Source organism: Typopeltis vanoorti, chromosome 8 (assembly GCF_054136105.1).
Source record: "Typopeltis vanoorti isolate ZY-2024b chromosome 8, IOZ_Tvanoo_1.0, whole genome shotgun sequence".
In the NCBI taxonomy this organism is placed as follows: domain Eukaryota; kingdom Metazoa; phylum Arthropoda; class Arachnida; order Uropygi; family Thelyphonidae; genus Typopeltis; species Typopeltis vanoorti.
In genome coordinates, this window is record NC_143556.1 from 24958721 (window position 1) to 24976583 (window position 17863).

Consider the following 17863-nt stretch of genomic DNA (forward strand, 5'->3'; position numbering starts at 1 on the left):
AAATGATAAATGCAAAAAAGGTTTAAGAATACAAAAAAAACATTAGTACCTGTTAGGTAGCTAAGGTAACACGTTACATGCAAATGCGTAATATGATTATTCGCGTACTGTAGTTCTGTTGAACTGAGGGAATTAATTAGATTTTTCCAAGTATCGTTCAGGGCCCCTTGATTTCTGTTTAGGTTGCTGCCTGTACGTAGCACTACTGCTGCTTCTTTAAATAATCGATGTCTGTAATCTTCGTCTACGTAGGGCATAGAGCTGTTATTCCAGTCTATAGTGTGGTTCGAAGTTGAAAAGTGATGTGCTAACCCCGAGGTGATCGTTCTGTTGTGATTTACATCGCCAACATGTTCTTTCTGTCTTATTTCCAGACTTCTCGAAGTTTGTCCAATGTAGGAAAGACCGCACGTGCATGGAATATTATACACACCTGGATATTTATAAAATGGAACACCATCTTTAGGAGATCTTAGAACCTGTCCGATGCTAGTAGTTGGTTTAAATACAACCCTAATGTTATGGTTGTATTTAAACTCTTTTGGTGGAAATTGAACCCATAAAGGGGATGACTGCTTGAAATTTGCTGGGAGACTGTTCTTTCTTGTTGGTTATAGATATTTGTTGATGATGTTTCGAGGATAACCATTTTGCGATAGTGTTATAGCGATTTGAGACAGTTCTGTTTGAACTTCTTCATCGTTGGAGATAAAGTTTCTAGCTCGATTTCTCAACATGTGGATGATGCTCTGTTTATGTGACCTATGATGGTTTGAAGAGTAATGTAGATATTGTCCAGTGGCCGTAGGTTTTTTGTAAATGGACAGTTTGATATTTTTACCTTGCCTTTTAACTAGTATGTCCAAGAAGTGTAGCTGTTCGTTGTTTTCTACTTCTAGAGTAAATTTGATTTTATTGTGGAGTGTGTTGATTCTATTGACAAACATACGTAGTTTTTCCATGTTGTCTTGCCATATGATGAAGATATCGTCTACATATCTCCACCATATTGAAGGTTTCAGAGTAATACTGGTGAAGATTTCATTTTCATATTTCTCCATGAAAAGGTCTGCACGTGGTGGTGACAGAGGGCTGCCCATGGCTAGGCCTTCTAATTGTTTGTATACCTTGTTAACTTTTGAAGAAATTTGATTGTAGGCAATGCTTGAACATCTTTGTAATAGCAGGAAAGAGATCTTTGATAATGTTCATGACTTCTTCTATTGGTACATTCGTGAATAAGGAAACTATGTCTAGACTGGCCATTATGTCTCTTTGTGTTATCTTCATGATTTTAAGTTTGTCAACAAATTGGTGAGAATTTTTTATGTAGGACTCTGTTTGTCTGATTTTTCCCTTAAGTAAGTTCGCCAGGTGCTTAGTCAATAGGTATGTGGGGAAGGACTTGCCATCCACAATTGGACGAAGTGGCACTTCTTCCTTATGCACTTTAGGTGCCCCATACAGTCTAGGAGTAATGGGATGTGAGGATTTAAGCTTTCTATTTAGTTCTTCAGGCCAAGTATTCATGTTATGGATCAGGAAGTTTGTCTCATTATGGTTCTTCATGGTAGGATCTTTGTTGAGGATTCTGTACATGGAACTGTCAGATAGTAAGTCGTTTATCTTCTTGAAATAGTCTTTTGAGTTTAGGATGACGGTGGCATTCCCTCTGCTTTAGTAATTATTATTTCTTTGTTCTTCCTCAAGTTCCGAATAGCTTTCCTATCATATGGAGTGGTATTCAGTTTTGGTTGTTTTGCTGTTGCTGGGATGATCGTGCTTTGGAATCTAATATCGTTGGCTACAACTTGTGGTAGTGGGTAGAGACTTTTTTCAATTCCACACATAAAGTCCATTTTAGGAATGTAATTTGGAGTGATTGAAAAGTTAAAACCTTTCTTTAGTATATCTGATTCATGTTTCAAAAGGCAGTGATTCAACCTGTTGAAAATCACTTTGTTATCTGGGAGGCCTTTGTGTGTCTGGTATTTTACAAAGATAACCAACAAGAAAGAACAGTCTTGTTGGTTATTTTATGCGAGATTGTTAAAGGCCCATAACATTAGGGTTGTATTTAAACCAACTACTAGCATCAGACAAGTTCTAAGATCTCCTAAAGACAGTGTTCCATTTTATAAATATCCAGGTGTGTATAATATTCCATGTACGTGCGGTCTTTCCTACATTGGACAAACTCCGAGAAGCCTGGAAATAAGACAGAAAGAACATGTTGGTGATGTAAATCAGAACAGAACGATCACCTCCGGTTTAGCACATCACTTTTCAACTTCGAACCACACTATAGACTGGAATAACAGCTCTATGCCCTACGTAGACGAAGATTACAGACATCGATTATTTAAAGAAGCAGCAGTAGTGCTACGTACAGGCAGCAACCTAAACAGAAATCAAGGGGCCATACTGAACGATACTTGGAAAAATCTAATTAATTCCCTCAGTTCAACAGAACTACAGTACGCGAATAATCATATTATGCGTGTTCATGATACTGAGTAGAAATGTCACGCGAATGTGTTACCTTAGCTACTTAACAGGTACTAATGTTTTTTTTTGTATTCTTAAACCTTTTTTGCATTTATCATTTTTTTGTACTGTGCAAGCCTTGAAAAAGCTAGTCAGTTACTAGTGAAACCGATAGGCAATATTGTATGAACATACGTACGAATTAAAAATATATGGTCAGTTTAACAATAAGTCTTATATTTTGTAACATTTTATGACCAAAAAACATGTATAATTTAATACAGAGCTTATCAATTTTACCTATACAAGTTGCCACAAGGTGCTTTGACCTTATTAATTAAGAATCTCTGGATGAGAGAAAGATGTGAAAAGTTTTTTACCTTGGGTATAATACATGTTAAAGATACCAAGTAATTTTATAACCTTGGTTTTAATCCTTTTTCATAAGTAAGCAAACAGACAAGTAAGACAAGTTTGCACCTGAACGTGGTTCAAGACTTATGGTAGTGGTGCAACACCAAGGCAACTTGTGGTAAAGATGGATTAAATTCCGATCACTTTCCTTAGTATTTCCCATAAATGTAAAACACATCTCCTAGGAGATGTATGATGTTATACATGGGTGGGGGTCACTACCCAGACCGGTTTCAACCTTTATTGAGGTCTCATCAGTGAGTAGACAGACCCTGAAATGCCAAGGTTTAAGTAATACAGAGCTTATCAATTTTACCTATTCAAGTTGCCAAAAGGTGCTTTGACCTTATTAATTAAGAATCTCCGGATGAGAGAAAGATATGAAAAGTTTTTTACCTTGGGTATAATATATGTTAAAGATACCAAGTAATTTTATAACCTTGGTTTTAATCCTTTTTCCCAAGTAAGTCAAGTTTGCGCCTGAATGTGGTTCAAGACTTATGGTGGTGGTGCAACACCAAGGCAACTCGTGGTAAAGATGGATTAAGTTCTGATCACGTTCCTTAGTATTTCCCATTAATGTAAAACACATATCTAAATTTCTGAAAAACTTTTCAGAAAATATATAACCTCTGCATTGATTTAACCCGAGTATTTTCCTGGGGCTAGTGAAACCTCAATATAGGTTAAAACCAGTCTGTGTAGCAGCCCTTCCCATGTGCACAGCAATACACACACACACACACACACACACACACACACACACACACACACACACACACACACACACACACACACACACACACACACACACACACACACACAGGAAGTGTACTGTGCATTATGGGATAGTGAGACAACTGATTTGAAGTCAACAGCCTTTATTGTACAAGTTGCTTAGTTGTAAAGATACTGTCACGAGCAAACTTTGTTTGCTTAAACTTGATTGATCTCATCGATCCCTTTAGGATGGGGAGAGTCCCTAATGAAGGGTTTATGACGAATTTAATGCAGCCAGTTTGTCACTCCTTGCACAATCCCCTAAGGACAGTATTCGTGACTGTAATCCGTGTGTGTTCACTGGGCTGGTTTGCCTGTTCTGTTTTTTTTTCACTCAGAAACTCAGGTTTCTGGGTGAAAAAAATACCCTACCTCCATATGAGACTAGCTAACTCATCTTTCGTTGAAAGAGAACCAGATAAAGGTTCCATATGTCATCGAACTCAGGTCTTTCTGATTAAAGTGCTTAGCCTATACTGACTGAGCTATGAAACTTAGGTAAAGATTAAAACCAAAACATTACTTCTTATCGACTATAATTTAATAACATATACCAGGAGCATAATAATAAAGAAATTTAATAGTTATTCACAACACAAAAGTAACAAACTGAATAATTTTATTCCAATATTTTGCCTAACAGTAAATGAGGCATTGTTAAGGATAAAGATAACATAGCAAATAAAAACTGAATGAGAACACAGAACATCAGGCAAGCATTTGATTATTTGGACAACATCTTCTTGGCAAATTCAAAAGTGGCCAGTTTTTTTTTTTTTTTTGTTGTTGATTCAAAAATCAAAATTACAGTCTCCCAGATATTTGGAAGTTTTTTTACAACTGCTAAATAAACTCAAACACATGAACAATCAAGTAAAAATGAATCTTCAGCTGAAATCTGACAACTAGCATAGAAAGACTGAAACACAAAAAGACTGAATCATGTACAACAGACTACTTGAACTATTTATTGTCACTCTGATAACGATGAGCCTCAATTCAACAGGTTATTGTATAGGTTCTGGAAGACAGAACCACATTCAGCAAAGACTTTGCAAAGATGTCTACAGAGCATCCTCCATTCAGCTTACTGAATGCAATACAAGATATGTTTTGAAGTGGCACTTTGCTAAATTGAAATAACAAGATAAAATACTTCCAAAAATAACTTCAGGTGGACAATAGTAATAATTTCAATTGTAAAAATTCTAGCAGTCCATTCTCTGTCTATAAAGTTTCTGGTGGATAGCTAGCTAGGTAAATGACAGTGGCGTAGCTAGAGCTGTTGCACCCAGGACGGTCTCTGAGTTTGCCGCCTCTCAATACATACCAAAAATACAACAAAAAGTCAAAATGACGTATAGGGAAATAAATTAAAACACTGTTTATTTTTGAAGTGAAACTTTTAATTTCAACATTCTGAAATGTTATTTTTCTGTTAGTAAAATCGTCGATGACATTGGCGAAGTCTATTCATAGTAATGTAGGTAATTCTTAATCAAATTTTATTTAGAAAAACTCCTCTCACAACTAGTAACACTTACAGCAATTGTGAGGAAAATTCGCAGAAGTATTACAATATTTGGAACTGAGTTCTCGAGACTGTATTTTAGAATTAACTGCAAAAGTTCAAAAAGGTTCAAAGTACCACCCAGGGCAGACCACCCCCCTCCACACGCCCCTAGCTACACCACTGGTAAATGGCCTGTGTTTATAGTAACTTTAAATAATTACATAAGTGATATTTAATGATTTATTCCTAATATTCTATGATTTTGAGAATTTTAGCACTTCATAATAGCTGTTAAACTTTTCTTTCTTACTCTTTCAAAACCTTAAGTCATAGCACTTAATCTGCAAAAGAAAGTGATTTAGAAGATCTGGAATAGAGTGCAAACTAATTTTATTTCAGTTTATAATATAATTACCATGGAAGGCTGGGGGAACATCTTCAGGTGACATGAGAATTACCATTGGTTGACCAAAGTAATGAGGCATATGTTGGAAGGCCTGGCTATTGTCACTATCCACTATGAGGAACAAAGGCTTTCTTGTAAAAGGATATAAATCTCCAGGAAAGAGACTACAAAATAAATATAACATAAATCACACTAAAGAATAATAAAAAATATTTTCAAGCCTATGCTCTAGTAGTGGCTCCCAAACTTTCTATAGAAAATTGAGATTCTATAGAACATTTGAGAATGATTAATCCTAGAATTAGAAGGATTCTGTACAACAATTCAAAAAGAAATTCAACTCTTAAATACATATCAAAGAAGAGGGTCTCTACACTCTGTTACCGAGCACTTTTTATTCCAAATAAAATTTATTAAAAACAGTAGCATAATAGAACTTAAAATCTGATTCATGAAGCCTGTGTGATAACTGTGTCATTCAGTAAACATGCTAGATGAGAAAGAAAGAATATGTTCCACTATCATAAATAGAATCACTGGTCCAGGGCAAAAATCTTCAGCAAACTGACTGTTATTATTATCATTATGTGAACCTCCAGGGAGAGCACCCAGTCTATAACTCTCCATCTACACTAATGCTATCTACTGCCCACCACCACCACTAGTATTTTCACAGACAATTATAAACATCCATGCCCAAGATGGGATTTGAACCTGCAACCTTTTGGCTGGAGAGCAAATATGCTAACCACTGGGCCAACCAGGCCCGCAAATTAATTATATAATTGTTAATTGCAGACCTTCCATATCTTTTTCAGGTTACTTAAGTCATGATAACAAAGTCAAATAATACATTTCTTAATTGTAAATGAATGAAAATCAGAATGACCCAATATTTAAAAGTATTCCACATGCCTCATGTGATAGTATGCAAAAATGTTTCACTTTGGTATTTGTAGTAATCTATTACAAATTTAGGATTTGTAATAAGCCAAAACTTAAAAAGCAGATCTAGATTATCTATAATAAGATAATCCACAGGAGCAAGGAATCTGGTAAACACCTTGAAAATCAAGTGGAGGAAACTTAGGAGATAAGAGCAAGGTGGAGATGTTTCTGACAAGATGAAAGAACACAAAAATGTTCACAGGTTTAAAAATTTTTACAATACCTTTAGAAAGGTATTTGCACATAAGGGAGAAGAATATGGGTGATTTCATCTAAAGAGAAGAGGCATGAATTCTGCAGCTGCTGAATGCTTTATTGATGAAGACTCACTGAAACTTCTGATAAGAAAATTTATTTATATGTTACAATTCTTTGTGGAGAAGTTTGTCTCTGAAGAACATAAAGAGTGAGCATAGTGTATTAAGGTCTAGATCATAGGTTCCCAAAGTGGGTGGTACTGCCCCCCAGTGGGTGCTGAAACCTTCTAGGGGGGGTTATAGTGGGATCAGAAGCATTTGGGGGCATTCAGGCGGTTCTAGGGGTCGGTGGCTCTTTATAGAAGAAATTAATAATATATATTTAAAAATTAATTATTTTCGTGATTTTGCAATTAGATAATCATTTAAAATTTAAATATTGCATTTTAATTCATCTTATGCCCTTCTTACACGATCAATTTTTTTATCAATTTTCTATGTCAATGAGAAAATAGAGCATGTATATATGTGTGTATAATGGGGGGAGGGGGGTTACAAAATTTATGTCTTGCAAAGTGGGTGGTGGCCCGAAAAAGTTTGGGAACCTATGGTCTAGATAATCCCAGTTTTTTTTTTTTTTTTTTTTTTTTTTTTTTTTTTTTTTTTTTTTTGCTAGGATGATATGATTCTGTATGGATACAGTGGTCTGTATGAGTTTTCTTCTGAAACACTGAAAACTGCAGGCAGCCATCTAATTAACAAAAAAATTAATAGCTATTGATTATCTTTTTTTTTTTTCTAAAGTGAACTGGATTCTGGAATGGACTGCATTTATTTTGGATAGAAATTGCCATAAATTGCAAAAATGTCATTGACATACCAATGTGTAGGTTGGTGAAATATTGTCACAGCAACATCTTTCAAAATGTTACATAATTTAGCTGGAAGTAGCTTGAGAAAGAGAACTTTCCATAGCTGTCCCTTCAATCTGTTGATAAAATTTTTTCTAAAAGGTAAAATATCCAGAGCAAATAACAGTCAAAAGTTTGATAATATAAAATGGAAATTCTTGCTGGAATAAATTGATAGTATTTGATAAAGGATTGTCAGTAATCAATAGGGACTAGATCATGAGTCTCAAACTCAATTGGGCCGCAGGCCATTTGCTATAAAAGTGTATCTCAAGTGGGCCACAAAAAATTTTCGACTAAAAAAACCTGCACTAATTAGAATCGAAGGGAAGTGAAAAAATGAGTATAAATAAATTAGAAAATTAATAACAAAAATTGTATTTATTCTAAGTCTTTACAAGACATAAAATAATAGTATAATGATTATGACAACTCAAAAAAAAAAAAAAAATAATATAGAGCAGTGGTCGCCAAAGTGGGTGATATCGACCCCCCCCCCCCCCAGGGATTGATATAACATTGTTAGGGGTTGATTCGGGCTCAGGGGTCGACAGAAAAATATAAGACATCATTGTACGGGTAATATTTAATTCAGTTAACTTGGATTACCTCCATCCTGAATGACAATGCAATTAAGAGTGAATTGTGGGAACAGTGACATGAATAGGACCTGTAAGATAAAGCAAGGTCATGAAAATAGTTACGGAGGCCAATCATGTAGGCCAAAATGACGTATTCCCGTCATTCCCGCCTGTGGTACATCCTATATATACCTATAGGAAGATTGTATTATTATTATTTTGTTATCTAAATTAAATTTTATATTTTATATATTATTTATCCCTCCTATCAAATATGTAATGTTAATAAGGATGTCAAAAACAAAAACGTATCCCTTTGACATTAAGCCAATATAATAATATATACTATATTATACATACAAGAAACACTGTAACTATAAAATAAACAATCTAAATTCTAGTAGCAAGGCTTATACGTTGGTTAGACATAACTGGTAATTAGTTTACGGAATTAACAACGTAAATGAAGTATATTAATTAAAGGTAACTTTAATGAATCACTTCTATATTTCGGCAACGTCACATTGCCATCTTCAGGAACATAAAGATATGGTATGTGCACTCAGGAACTAACACCAAGCAAATGAGGAAGAAAGCAAGAAACTAATATTGTTCCTAAAGTCCTAATGGTGCCCTCTTGCGGGCTAACTTGGTAGTCTTGGCAGTTGGGCTGAAGTTCTCATAATGAAAGTCTCCCAAATTTGGGGCAGTTTCATGCACCCAAATTTGTTGAGGTTAGGACTGTTTTTTAGAGCTGCTGAAGATTCTTTGAATAATCTTTCGTATTTAAACTTGCTGCGATGAATTATTTTTGTTTTCTTCCAACGAATTTTATGGTGGGTATCTAAGGCATGGTCTGCCAGCCCAGAGCAGCTGTACTGGTTAAAACAGATGTAGTCTTGGTGTTCTGAAATCCTGATAGAACAACAAATATCAGGATTTCAGAACACCAAGACTACATCCGTTTTCACCAGTACAGCCGCTCTGGGCTGGCAGACCATGCCTTAGATACCCACCATAAAATTCGTTGGAAGAAAACAAAAATAATTCATCGCAGCAAGTTTAAATACGAAAGATTATTCAAAGAATCTTCAGCAGCTCTAAAAAACAGTCCTAACCTCAACAAATTTGGGTGCATGAAACTGCCCCAAATTTGGGAGACTTTCATTATGAGAACTTCAGCCCGACTGCCAAATTAGCCCGCTAGAGGGCACCATTAGGACTTTAGGAACAATATTAGTTTCTTGCTTTCTTCCTCATTTGCTTGGTGTTAGTTCCTGAGTGCACATACCATATCTTTATGTTCCTGAAGATGGCAATGTGACGTTGCCGAAATATAGAAGTGATTCATTAAAGTTACCTTTAATTAATATACTTCATTTACGTTGTTAATTCCGTAAACTAATTACCAAACATGTTGTTTATTATTTTAACGGTATAATAGAACACAGAAACTAAGTAAATAATTGATTTATTAACTTGATGCTGATATTTCGCTGGTATTATAACCAGCATCTTCAGAGCACAAAAACACTGTTTGTCACAATACGCGAGACTAAAACAACATGGTGTACATTAACAAAATTGTAGCAGCAACACAAAGACTAGAGTCCTGATTTTGGCGCCCTCTATCTGAAAAAAAAAAAAAAAGAAAAAAGAAAAAAAAAAAACGCTATCATATATTGCTAGAGTCCTAGAAAAGTGCTAGTTTTTCCTTAATATGACTGTCTCCCAGATCTTCGGCAAGTTAATACAGCCATATTTGTTGAGATTTGGAGTGTGTTTTAGGGCTTCTGTCGCCTCTAAGAACAATCTCTCTGATTTATATGGGTTTCTGTGTAGTACTTTTGTGTTTTTCCAGTTGATCCTGTGTGCAGGGGTATCCAGAGCATGGTCTGCTAGGCCCGACTTCCCATAATGATATTTCCGGACGTATCGTTTATGTTCGCTGATGCGGATATTCACAGTTCTTCCTGTTTGACCGTAGTAGGCTTGATTGCATGAGCAGGGTACTTGGTAGACTCCTGGATGTGATAAAGGAGGAATGCTGTCCTTGGGTGAGCGGATGAGGGTGGCTAATTTGCTACATGGTCTGAATGTAGTGCGTAGTTTATGTTTAATGAGAATTCTTGAGATCTTTTCGGATGTGCCTTTAATGTAAGGGATGGTGACTGTTTTGTTGTAGTTCTCTGTGGTGGATGGTGGGAGGGGTTTCTTAGGAGTGTTTAGTATTTTGTTTATTTTTTGTGGATTGTAGCCGTTGGCCAAGAAGGTGTGGCGTAAGTGAGTCAGTTCAGCAGTAAGAGCCTTGTCATTTGAACAGATTGCTCTCGCTCTATGGGTTAGCGTTTTTAATATGCCATATTGTTGAGAAGGATGATGGTGTGATTGTTTGTGTAAGTATCTGCCTGTATGTGTGGGTTTTCTGAAAACTGAAAATGATAAGGAACCATCTGGGAGACGTGTGATGAGTGTATCCAGGAAGGGCAGACAGTTGTTGGCTTCCGGTTCCATAGTAAAGTGGATTTTTGGGTGTTGGCTATTTAAATGTGCTAAGAATGTTTTCAATGTCTCAGGGCCATGTGGCCAAATGGCAAGCACATCATCAACATAGCGTAGCCAAAGTGTTGGTTTGAGAGTGGCTGTATTGATTGCTTGTTTTTCCAGGTGTTCTATGTAAAAGTTGGCTAGGGGGGGAGAAAGGGGGGAGCCCATGGCTGTCCCATCAATTTGTTTGTATATTTTCCCTTTCCATGTGAAATATCCTGCATGTATTGTGAATTTGAATAGTTCAAATATATCAGGGGGGAAGTGTGACTTCAGTAGATTGAGGGTTTCTATTAGTGGTACATTTGTGAATAGTGAAGTGATGTCAAAGCTTACTATGTAAGTCTGAGCTTTTTAGGGTGAGGTGTTGTAAGATGCTTTTTAGGTGTGCTGAATTTACATAGAACACCTGGAAAAACAAGCAATCAATACAGCCACTCTCAAACCAACACTTTGGCTACGCTATGTTGATGATGTGCTTGCCATTTGGCCACATGGCCCTGAGACATTGAAAACATTCTTAGCACATTTAAATAGCCAACACCCAAAAATCCACTTTACTATGGAACCGGAAGCCAACAACTGTCTGCCCTTCCTGGATACACTCATCACACGTCTCCCAGATGGTTCCTTATCATTTTCAGTTTTCAGAAAACCCACACATACAGGCAGATACTTACACAAACAATCACACCATCATCCTTCTCAACAATATGGCATATTAAAAACGCTAACCCATAGAGCGAGAGCAATCTGTTCAAATGACAAGGCTCTTACTGCTGAACTGACTCACTTACGCCACACCTTCTTGGCCAACGGCTACAATCCACAAAAAATAAACAAAATACTAAACACTCCTAAGAAACCCCTCCCACCATCCACCACAGAGAACTACAACAAAACAGTCACCATCCCTTACATTAAAGGCACATCCGAAAAGATCTCAAGAATTCTCATTAAACATAAACTACGCACTACATTCAGACCATGTAGCAAATTAGCCACCCTCATCCGCTCACCCAAGGACAGCATTCCTCCTTTATCACATCCAAGAGTCTACCAAGTACCCTGCTCATGCAATCAAGCCTACTACGGTCAAACAGGAAGAACTGTGAATATCCGCATCAGCGAACATAAACGATACGTCCGGAAATATCATTATGGGAAGTCGGGCCTAGCAGACCATGCTCTGGATACCCCTGCACACAGGATCAACTGGAAAAACACAAAAGTACTACACAGAAACCCATATAAATCAGAGAGATTGTTCTTAGAGGCGACAGAAGCCCTAAAACACACTCCAAATCTCAACAAATATGGCTGTATTAACTTGCCAAAGATCTGGGAGACAGTCATATTAAGGAAAAACTAGCACTTTTCTAGGACTCTAGCAATATATGATAGCGTTTTTTTTTTTCTTTTTTCTTTTTTTTTTTTTTTTCAGATAGAGGGCGCCAAAATCAGGACTCTAGTCTTTGTGTTGCTGCTACAATTTTGTTAATGTACACCATGTTGTTTTAGTCTCGCGTATTGTGACAAACAGTGTTTTTGTGCTCTGAAGATGCTGGTTATAATACCAGCGAAATATCAGCATCAAGTTAATAAATCAATTATTTACTTAGTTTCTGTGTTCTATTATACCGTTAAAATAATAAACAACATGTTCGACGAACACATAAGTCTGTCCACACGTTTAATTACCAAACAATCTAAAAACTCACATAAGCGTCTTTTTTGCTTGTCCTGTCATAATTATGTAATAGTAAAATAGAGGGGGGGATAAAAAGTCAAGAAACTCTTGAAGGGGGTCGACGGTCAAAGAAGTTTGGCGACCCCTGATATAGAGAATATGTTTATTATATTATATTTACAATATAATTCATTTAATCCAAATTAAACTGAAATTAAATTTTATTTGAATAAATCAAATAATTATATATTTATACATTCTAAAAAAAGTATAAACTCTCATTAATAACCATTACAAAAATTTACAGGGCCTCCTGTCAGTTCGAAATTTTTTGTGTTTGTGTTGAAATAAAACACTTCTATATTTTTTTGGGGGGGGGAGTCTCTATTTTGGGGAAAATAATATTTTTGGGTTAATATATATATATATATATATATATTTATACATACTTGCATAATATAATTATAGTAATTTAATTTCAGTATTTTATTTTTTTCCCAACACTTGACAACATTTATCATTAACCAGCCTGCCAAAATTTGGACTCAAAGATTGTGAGCATACGACCTTCATTATGGCAGAAAGGTTGACGTTGGTTAATCTTGATCTGTAACGCTGTTTTGTTGCCTTTCATACATGAGAATAATTGTTCACATAAAGAGGTGCTTCCAAAATAACATAGAATATTTGCTGCAAACTTTTTTATTTCCGGATATTTTTGACTAAATAACTGTATATTTTTGTTACACCAATTTCTTGTATTTCGCTTTTAGAAAGGAATCATTTTGGAAATCAATAAGTGCAATTTGAATACAAATAGGAGCTTTTTCGAAATTAAAGGAAAAAGGATCTGTAAAAAGTGAAAAAACTTCTTGCTCCTTAAAATCTTTAAATCGTCTATCAAATTCTTCTTTTATCTTTTCTAGTTTGGGACAATATTGAGAAAAGGTAAAACTTTGATTCTTATTGTTTAACTGTTCACACATAGGAAAGTAATTTAGAATATTCTCTTTTAAATGATTTTGAAACAAAACTAACTTACATCTAAAACTTGCAAGTGCATCATACATGTGTGTTATTAACTGATCTTTCCTCTATAGTTTGACATTTAAATCATTCAAATGTCCTGTAATATCAACTAAGAATGCTAGATCTTGTACCCATATCTGATCATTAAGAAATGCAACATCATGATTTTTCATTTCTAGGAACAATTTGATATCCTCTAAAAGTAAAAAAAAAAAAGCTTTTTAGAACCTTATGACAAGATAACCAACGAATCTCTGTGTAATAAGGTAGCCCTTCAAATTCACTCTCCAAGTCTTTTAGAAATTGTGCAAACTGGCAATGATTGAGACCTCTGGATCAGATGAAGTTCACAGTATTTGTCACAGGCTTGAGTACGCTGCTCATTTCCAACACTTTGGAGCACAGGACCTGCTGATGAATGATGCAGTGGAAAGATTGCAGTTTTGGAATGTCTGGATACATTTCCTTTAACTTTGCTGCAAATCTTGACACAAAACTTTTATTTTTGCCTGTCATTGCTGGAGCACCATCGGTTGTCACTGCTACGAGCCTGTTCAGAGGAAGTTGGTATTTTTCAAAAATGCTCCACAAGGTGTCAAAAATGTCTTCCCCTGTAGTGGTTCCATGGATGGGAATCATTCCCAAGAACTCTTCAGTAATATTCATATTGTCATCGCAAGCCTGAAGAAACAAAGCAACTTGAGCCATGTCGTGAATATCGAAACTTTCGTCAAGTGCAAACTGAAAAGCACTGTACGTTTGCGGATATTTCTTGCAACTGGTCACGCAGATTATCTGCCATTTCGGTTATTCTTTCCATCACATTTCTGTACGTGATATTTCTGTACAAAGAAATATCGCAAAATACTTGCACATTTTTGGGACATACGTTTACGGCTGCTTTTATCATATACTCCTTAACCAAGGAACCGTCACTAAAAGGTTTGGAATGTTTCACCAATAAATAGCTGATTTCATAACTGGCTCTCACTGCTGATTCACTATCTTTCATAATTTTTGAAAATACTTGTTGTTGACTTTGAAGTGAATTCTTCATACTTTTTAATTTTTCTTCACTCAGTTTACCCTCAAAGCATGAATATTGTTCTTTGTGAATTTTATCATGGTGCCTTTTTATATTATATTCTTTGGTGACACAAATTGTTTCGTTACAAATAATGCACACAATTTTGTTCTTTGTTTCAGTGCCCAAGTAATTTAATTCTAATTGTTCTTGAAATTTTCTCCTCTCATCAGCAATTTTTCTTTTCTTGTTGGCTTGGAAAGCGACACTGCGTTGGTGAATAAATATATTACTAATATTATTAACAATTTTTATAAAAATGTTTGAATAAAAATGCACAAAACTGTAGACCAGTGCACGATACTATTGCAAATAAAAATAAAAAATAATAATAAAAGGGATTTTCTCACTGCTAGGTTGTCTTTGAATCGTGCGCACTGAACTTCAAATATCACTGATTGACTGTAGCAGGCAATTATAAACTCATAGCTGAATTCCCATGAGTGCATATGCTGCACGTCATGTGAACAGCTGGTAGCCAATAGAATTCAACTTTTTCAGTACACTACCAGCAGCATGATATAAATTAACAATGAAAGCATAAATATAGTTTACGATTGATTAGGATGGGATCTAACATTGAAATTACGATATAAATTTTTATTACTGCAATTACATTATAGCAGGTCGTTGTATCCATATTGTAACTATAAATGTCGTATGAAAACGAATAAATCAATACCATATTTACTCGAATATAACTGACACTTTTTTCTCCCAAAATTAAAGCTAAAAAATCATGGTGTGAGATATAGGTGGGGATTTTTAGAAATTAAAGTTTTCAGGAAAAAAGCTGAAAATGTGGATGACTTACCAAGAATCTCCTCTTCATTATAGCTACTTCCAGCCTCGAGTGCGGTTTCCTTGTGTTCATTGTCATCTTCTTTCCCATTATTCCAAGTAAAAATTACAAGTAATTTACAAGATTTCAGATACGTAATGTACACCCTTCACAAATGTCTGAGAAGTGAAAGCAGAACATAAAATAGACAGCAATGGTAGGCCAATAGAGATAGAACAGCTATGAAGATGTGGATATGATTGGTGCAGTATTATCAAAAGATCGCGTTACCAAAACACAAAGTCAAGCCGACATTTTTGACCTGAAACGCTAATTCTCTTCAACCAAATTCCATATTATCTGAAACTGTCATAACAACATTCATTCTATGTCTTAGTTTTAACATGTTTACGAATTTTATTGCAGCTTTGTGTTTGAGGCACTCACACACATCTAACTAAAAACAATAGATTTTAGTTAGATACTGTGTTTGCTGGTGAAACATATGGTTTTGCTTAGGTCTAAACAGCATGATTAATGTGGGGGAGGGGATTTGTGACTAATTAGTTAGTGCCGTTTTTTACCAGTTGTCTCTAATCGCACTAAAGAAATATATTACACATGTTGAGAAATATATTACACAAACAGCAAATGTCTCTGTACTTTATTCAGTGGTAGCAATAAAACTACTAGTTTTCTTGCATCTGCAGTATAATGGCGGTTGGGGAAGGCATGTTGTTTATTACCGCGAGGAGTGAGTTATCGTCCCGAAGTGAAAGTGAATAAATTTTATTTTCGTGTGCGATGTGCAGTACATGCAAAAACTTTTTAATTTCTTTTTCCATAAAGTAAAATCAAGATACAGGGGTGTGAGTCATATGCAAGGGCAAGTTATATTCGAGTAAATACGGTATTTCTGTTTTATTATAAAAAGCAACCATCCTTTTTTTAAAATCTTTCCTTGAGGCATTGGGGGCTGCACGCGGCCCGTGAGCTGCCAGTTTGACACCCTTGGACTAGATGAAGATAACATCTTGTTTTTAAAATCCAAACTGTTGTAATATATGTTGAAGATCTTCCTGTGGAAGATCCAGTAAAGTGGAGAAATATTTTGGGAAGGGTTTAAAGTTTTGTTCATCACAAAGAACTTGTCTTACATCAAGTACCAAGGGCCTGAACCGTAAGGGTTTGCTGAACATGCCAGCTATACCAGGCATGCCACAGGGTTCTATGGTATAAGATAAGAAGCCTTCACAAAAGCCAATTTTTTTATGGAATGTCTTTATAAGGAAACTTGCAAAACACTGATCGATTCCACAAACTTGAATAGATCTGATGATCTGGATTTATCTTCTTAATGTAAATAGTACTTTTTCAAGCTACTAATCTTTTCTAACTTTTAATAACTCACACACACACACACTCTCCCCCCCCTCTCCAAAAGCTAGGAAAATGTTTTGTAACTTTACATTAGCTATTATGGATCTTTTTAGGCTTTTCTATTATTTGTTTAACTGCGGTTCCATTTTTGTACTTAAGATGCCCGTGAAATATAGGAGATAATTTTATAATAAAATATCAGGTTTTCCATGTGAGTTTCCATCTCGTATTATTCTATTATTTGTCAGAACTTATATTTCGATCTTTAAAGTACTTCTAATTACATCAATACATCTAATCTTGGTCCCCATCAGCCTTTTTCATGCTATCTTGGCATCAAACATGGATTTTTTTAAACTTTCCTTTCCCTTTCTGTTTTTAAGTGACCAACTACTCCACTTGAAATTAGATCAGCTTAAAAATTCTTAAATTCTAACAGGTTCCAATATTTTCATGTTATCAAAAGTAATGCTATCTGTTTTTAATATTATAAATTTTAAGTATATTATAAAGTTTATATATGCGATAGTTTCTTGCCAGTCTGGTTGGCCGAGTGGTTACCACATCTGCTCTCCAGCCAAAAAGTTGCAGATTCGAATCCTACCTTGGGCATTGTTTGTGACTGTCTGCGAAAATACTAGTAGTGGTGGTCGACAGTAGGTGGCGTTGGTGTAGATGATGAAAGTAGTTGGTGGTATTGAGTTGTGGAGTAGTTGCCCTCCCTCGATGAGTCTTTGGACTCCCTGGAGGTGTCATGTAATAATAATAATTTTATAAATGTCCCATTTATGGCTTTTCTGCCATCTTGTCATATGCTTTTCCAAAAACTTAAAGATCCTTGTTATATTCTCATGATTTCACAGTTATTTATCTTATAGTCCTATCTCTCCCTCTTTTTGGCTCAAACCCAGGTTTTCTTGCCTAAGTTGTCTCTCATGATAAGTTATGAAGTCACTTATCATGAGAGATTTTACACTTCCACCACCACACCTGTTTCTGAAAAATTTCCTCTGAATTAATCTTGTAAAAATCCCTCAGTAATTTGTATGTCTCAATTATATCACCTCCTTCTCTGCTATCAACCATTTCAACCTGTTCTCGTAAGGTTCAGTCCA

At 35.5% G+C, this 17863-nt stretch overlaps 1 protein-coding gene across 2 annotated transcripts in view; it reads right to left on the reverse strand.

Annotated features, from left to right (window-relative positions):
• Positions 1-17863, reverse strand: part of LOC150103860 (protein SCAI) — a 399077-nt gene that overhangs the window by 78983 nt on the left and 302231 nt on the right. For both annotated transcript variants that reach the window (XM_090396561.1, XM_090396560.1), the window contains one exon: positions 5610-5764. In XM_090396561.1, the coding sequence (XP_090252687.1) occupies positions 5610-5764 (155 nt within the window). The remainder of the gene's footprint in view (positions 1-5609; positions 5765-17863) is intronic.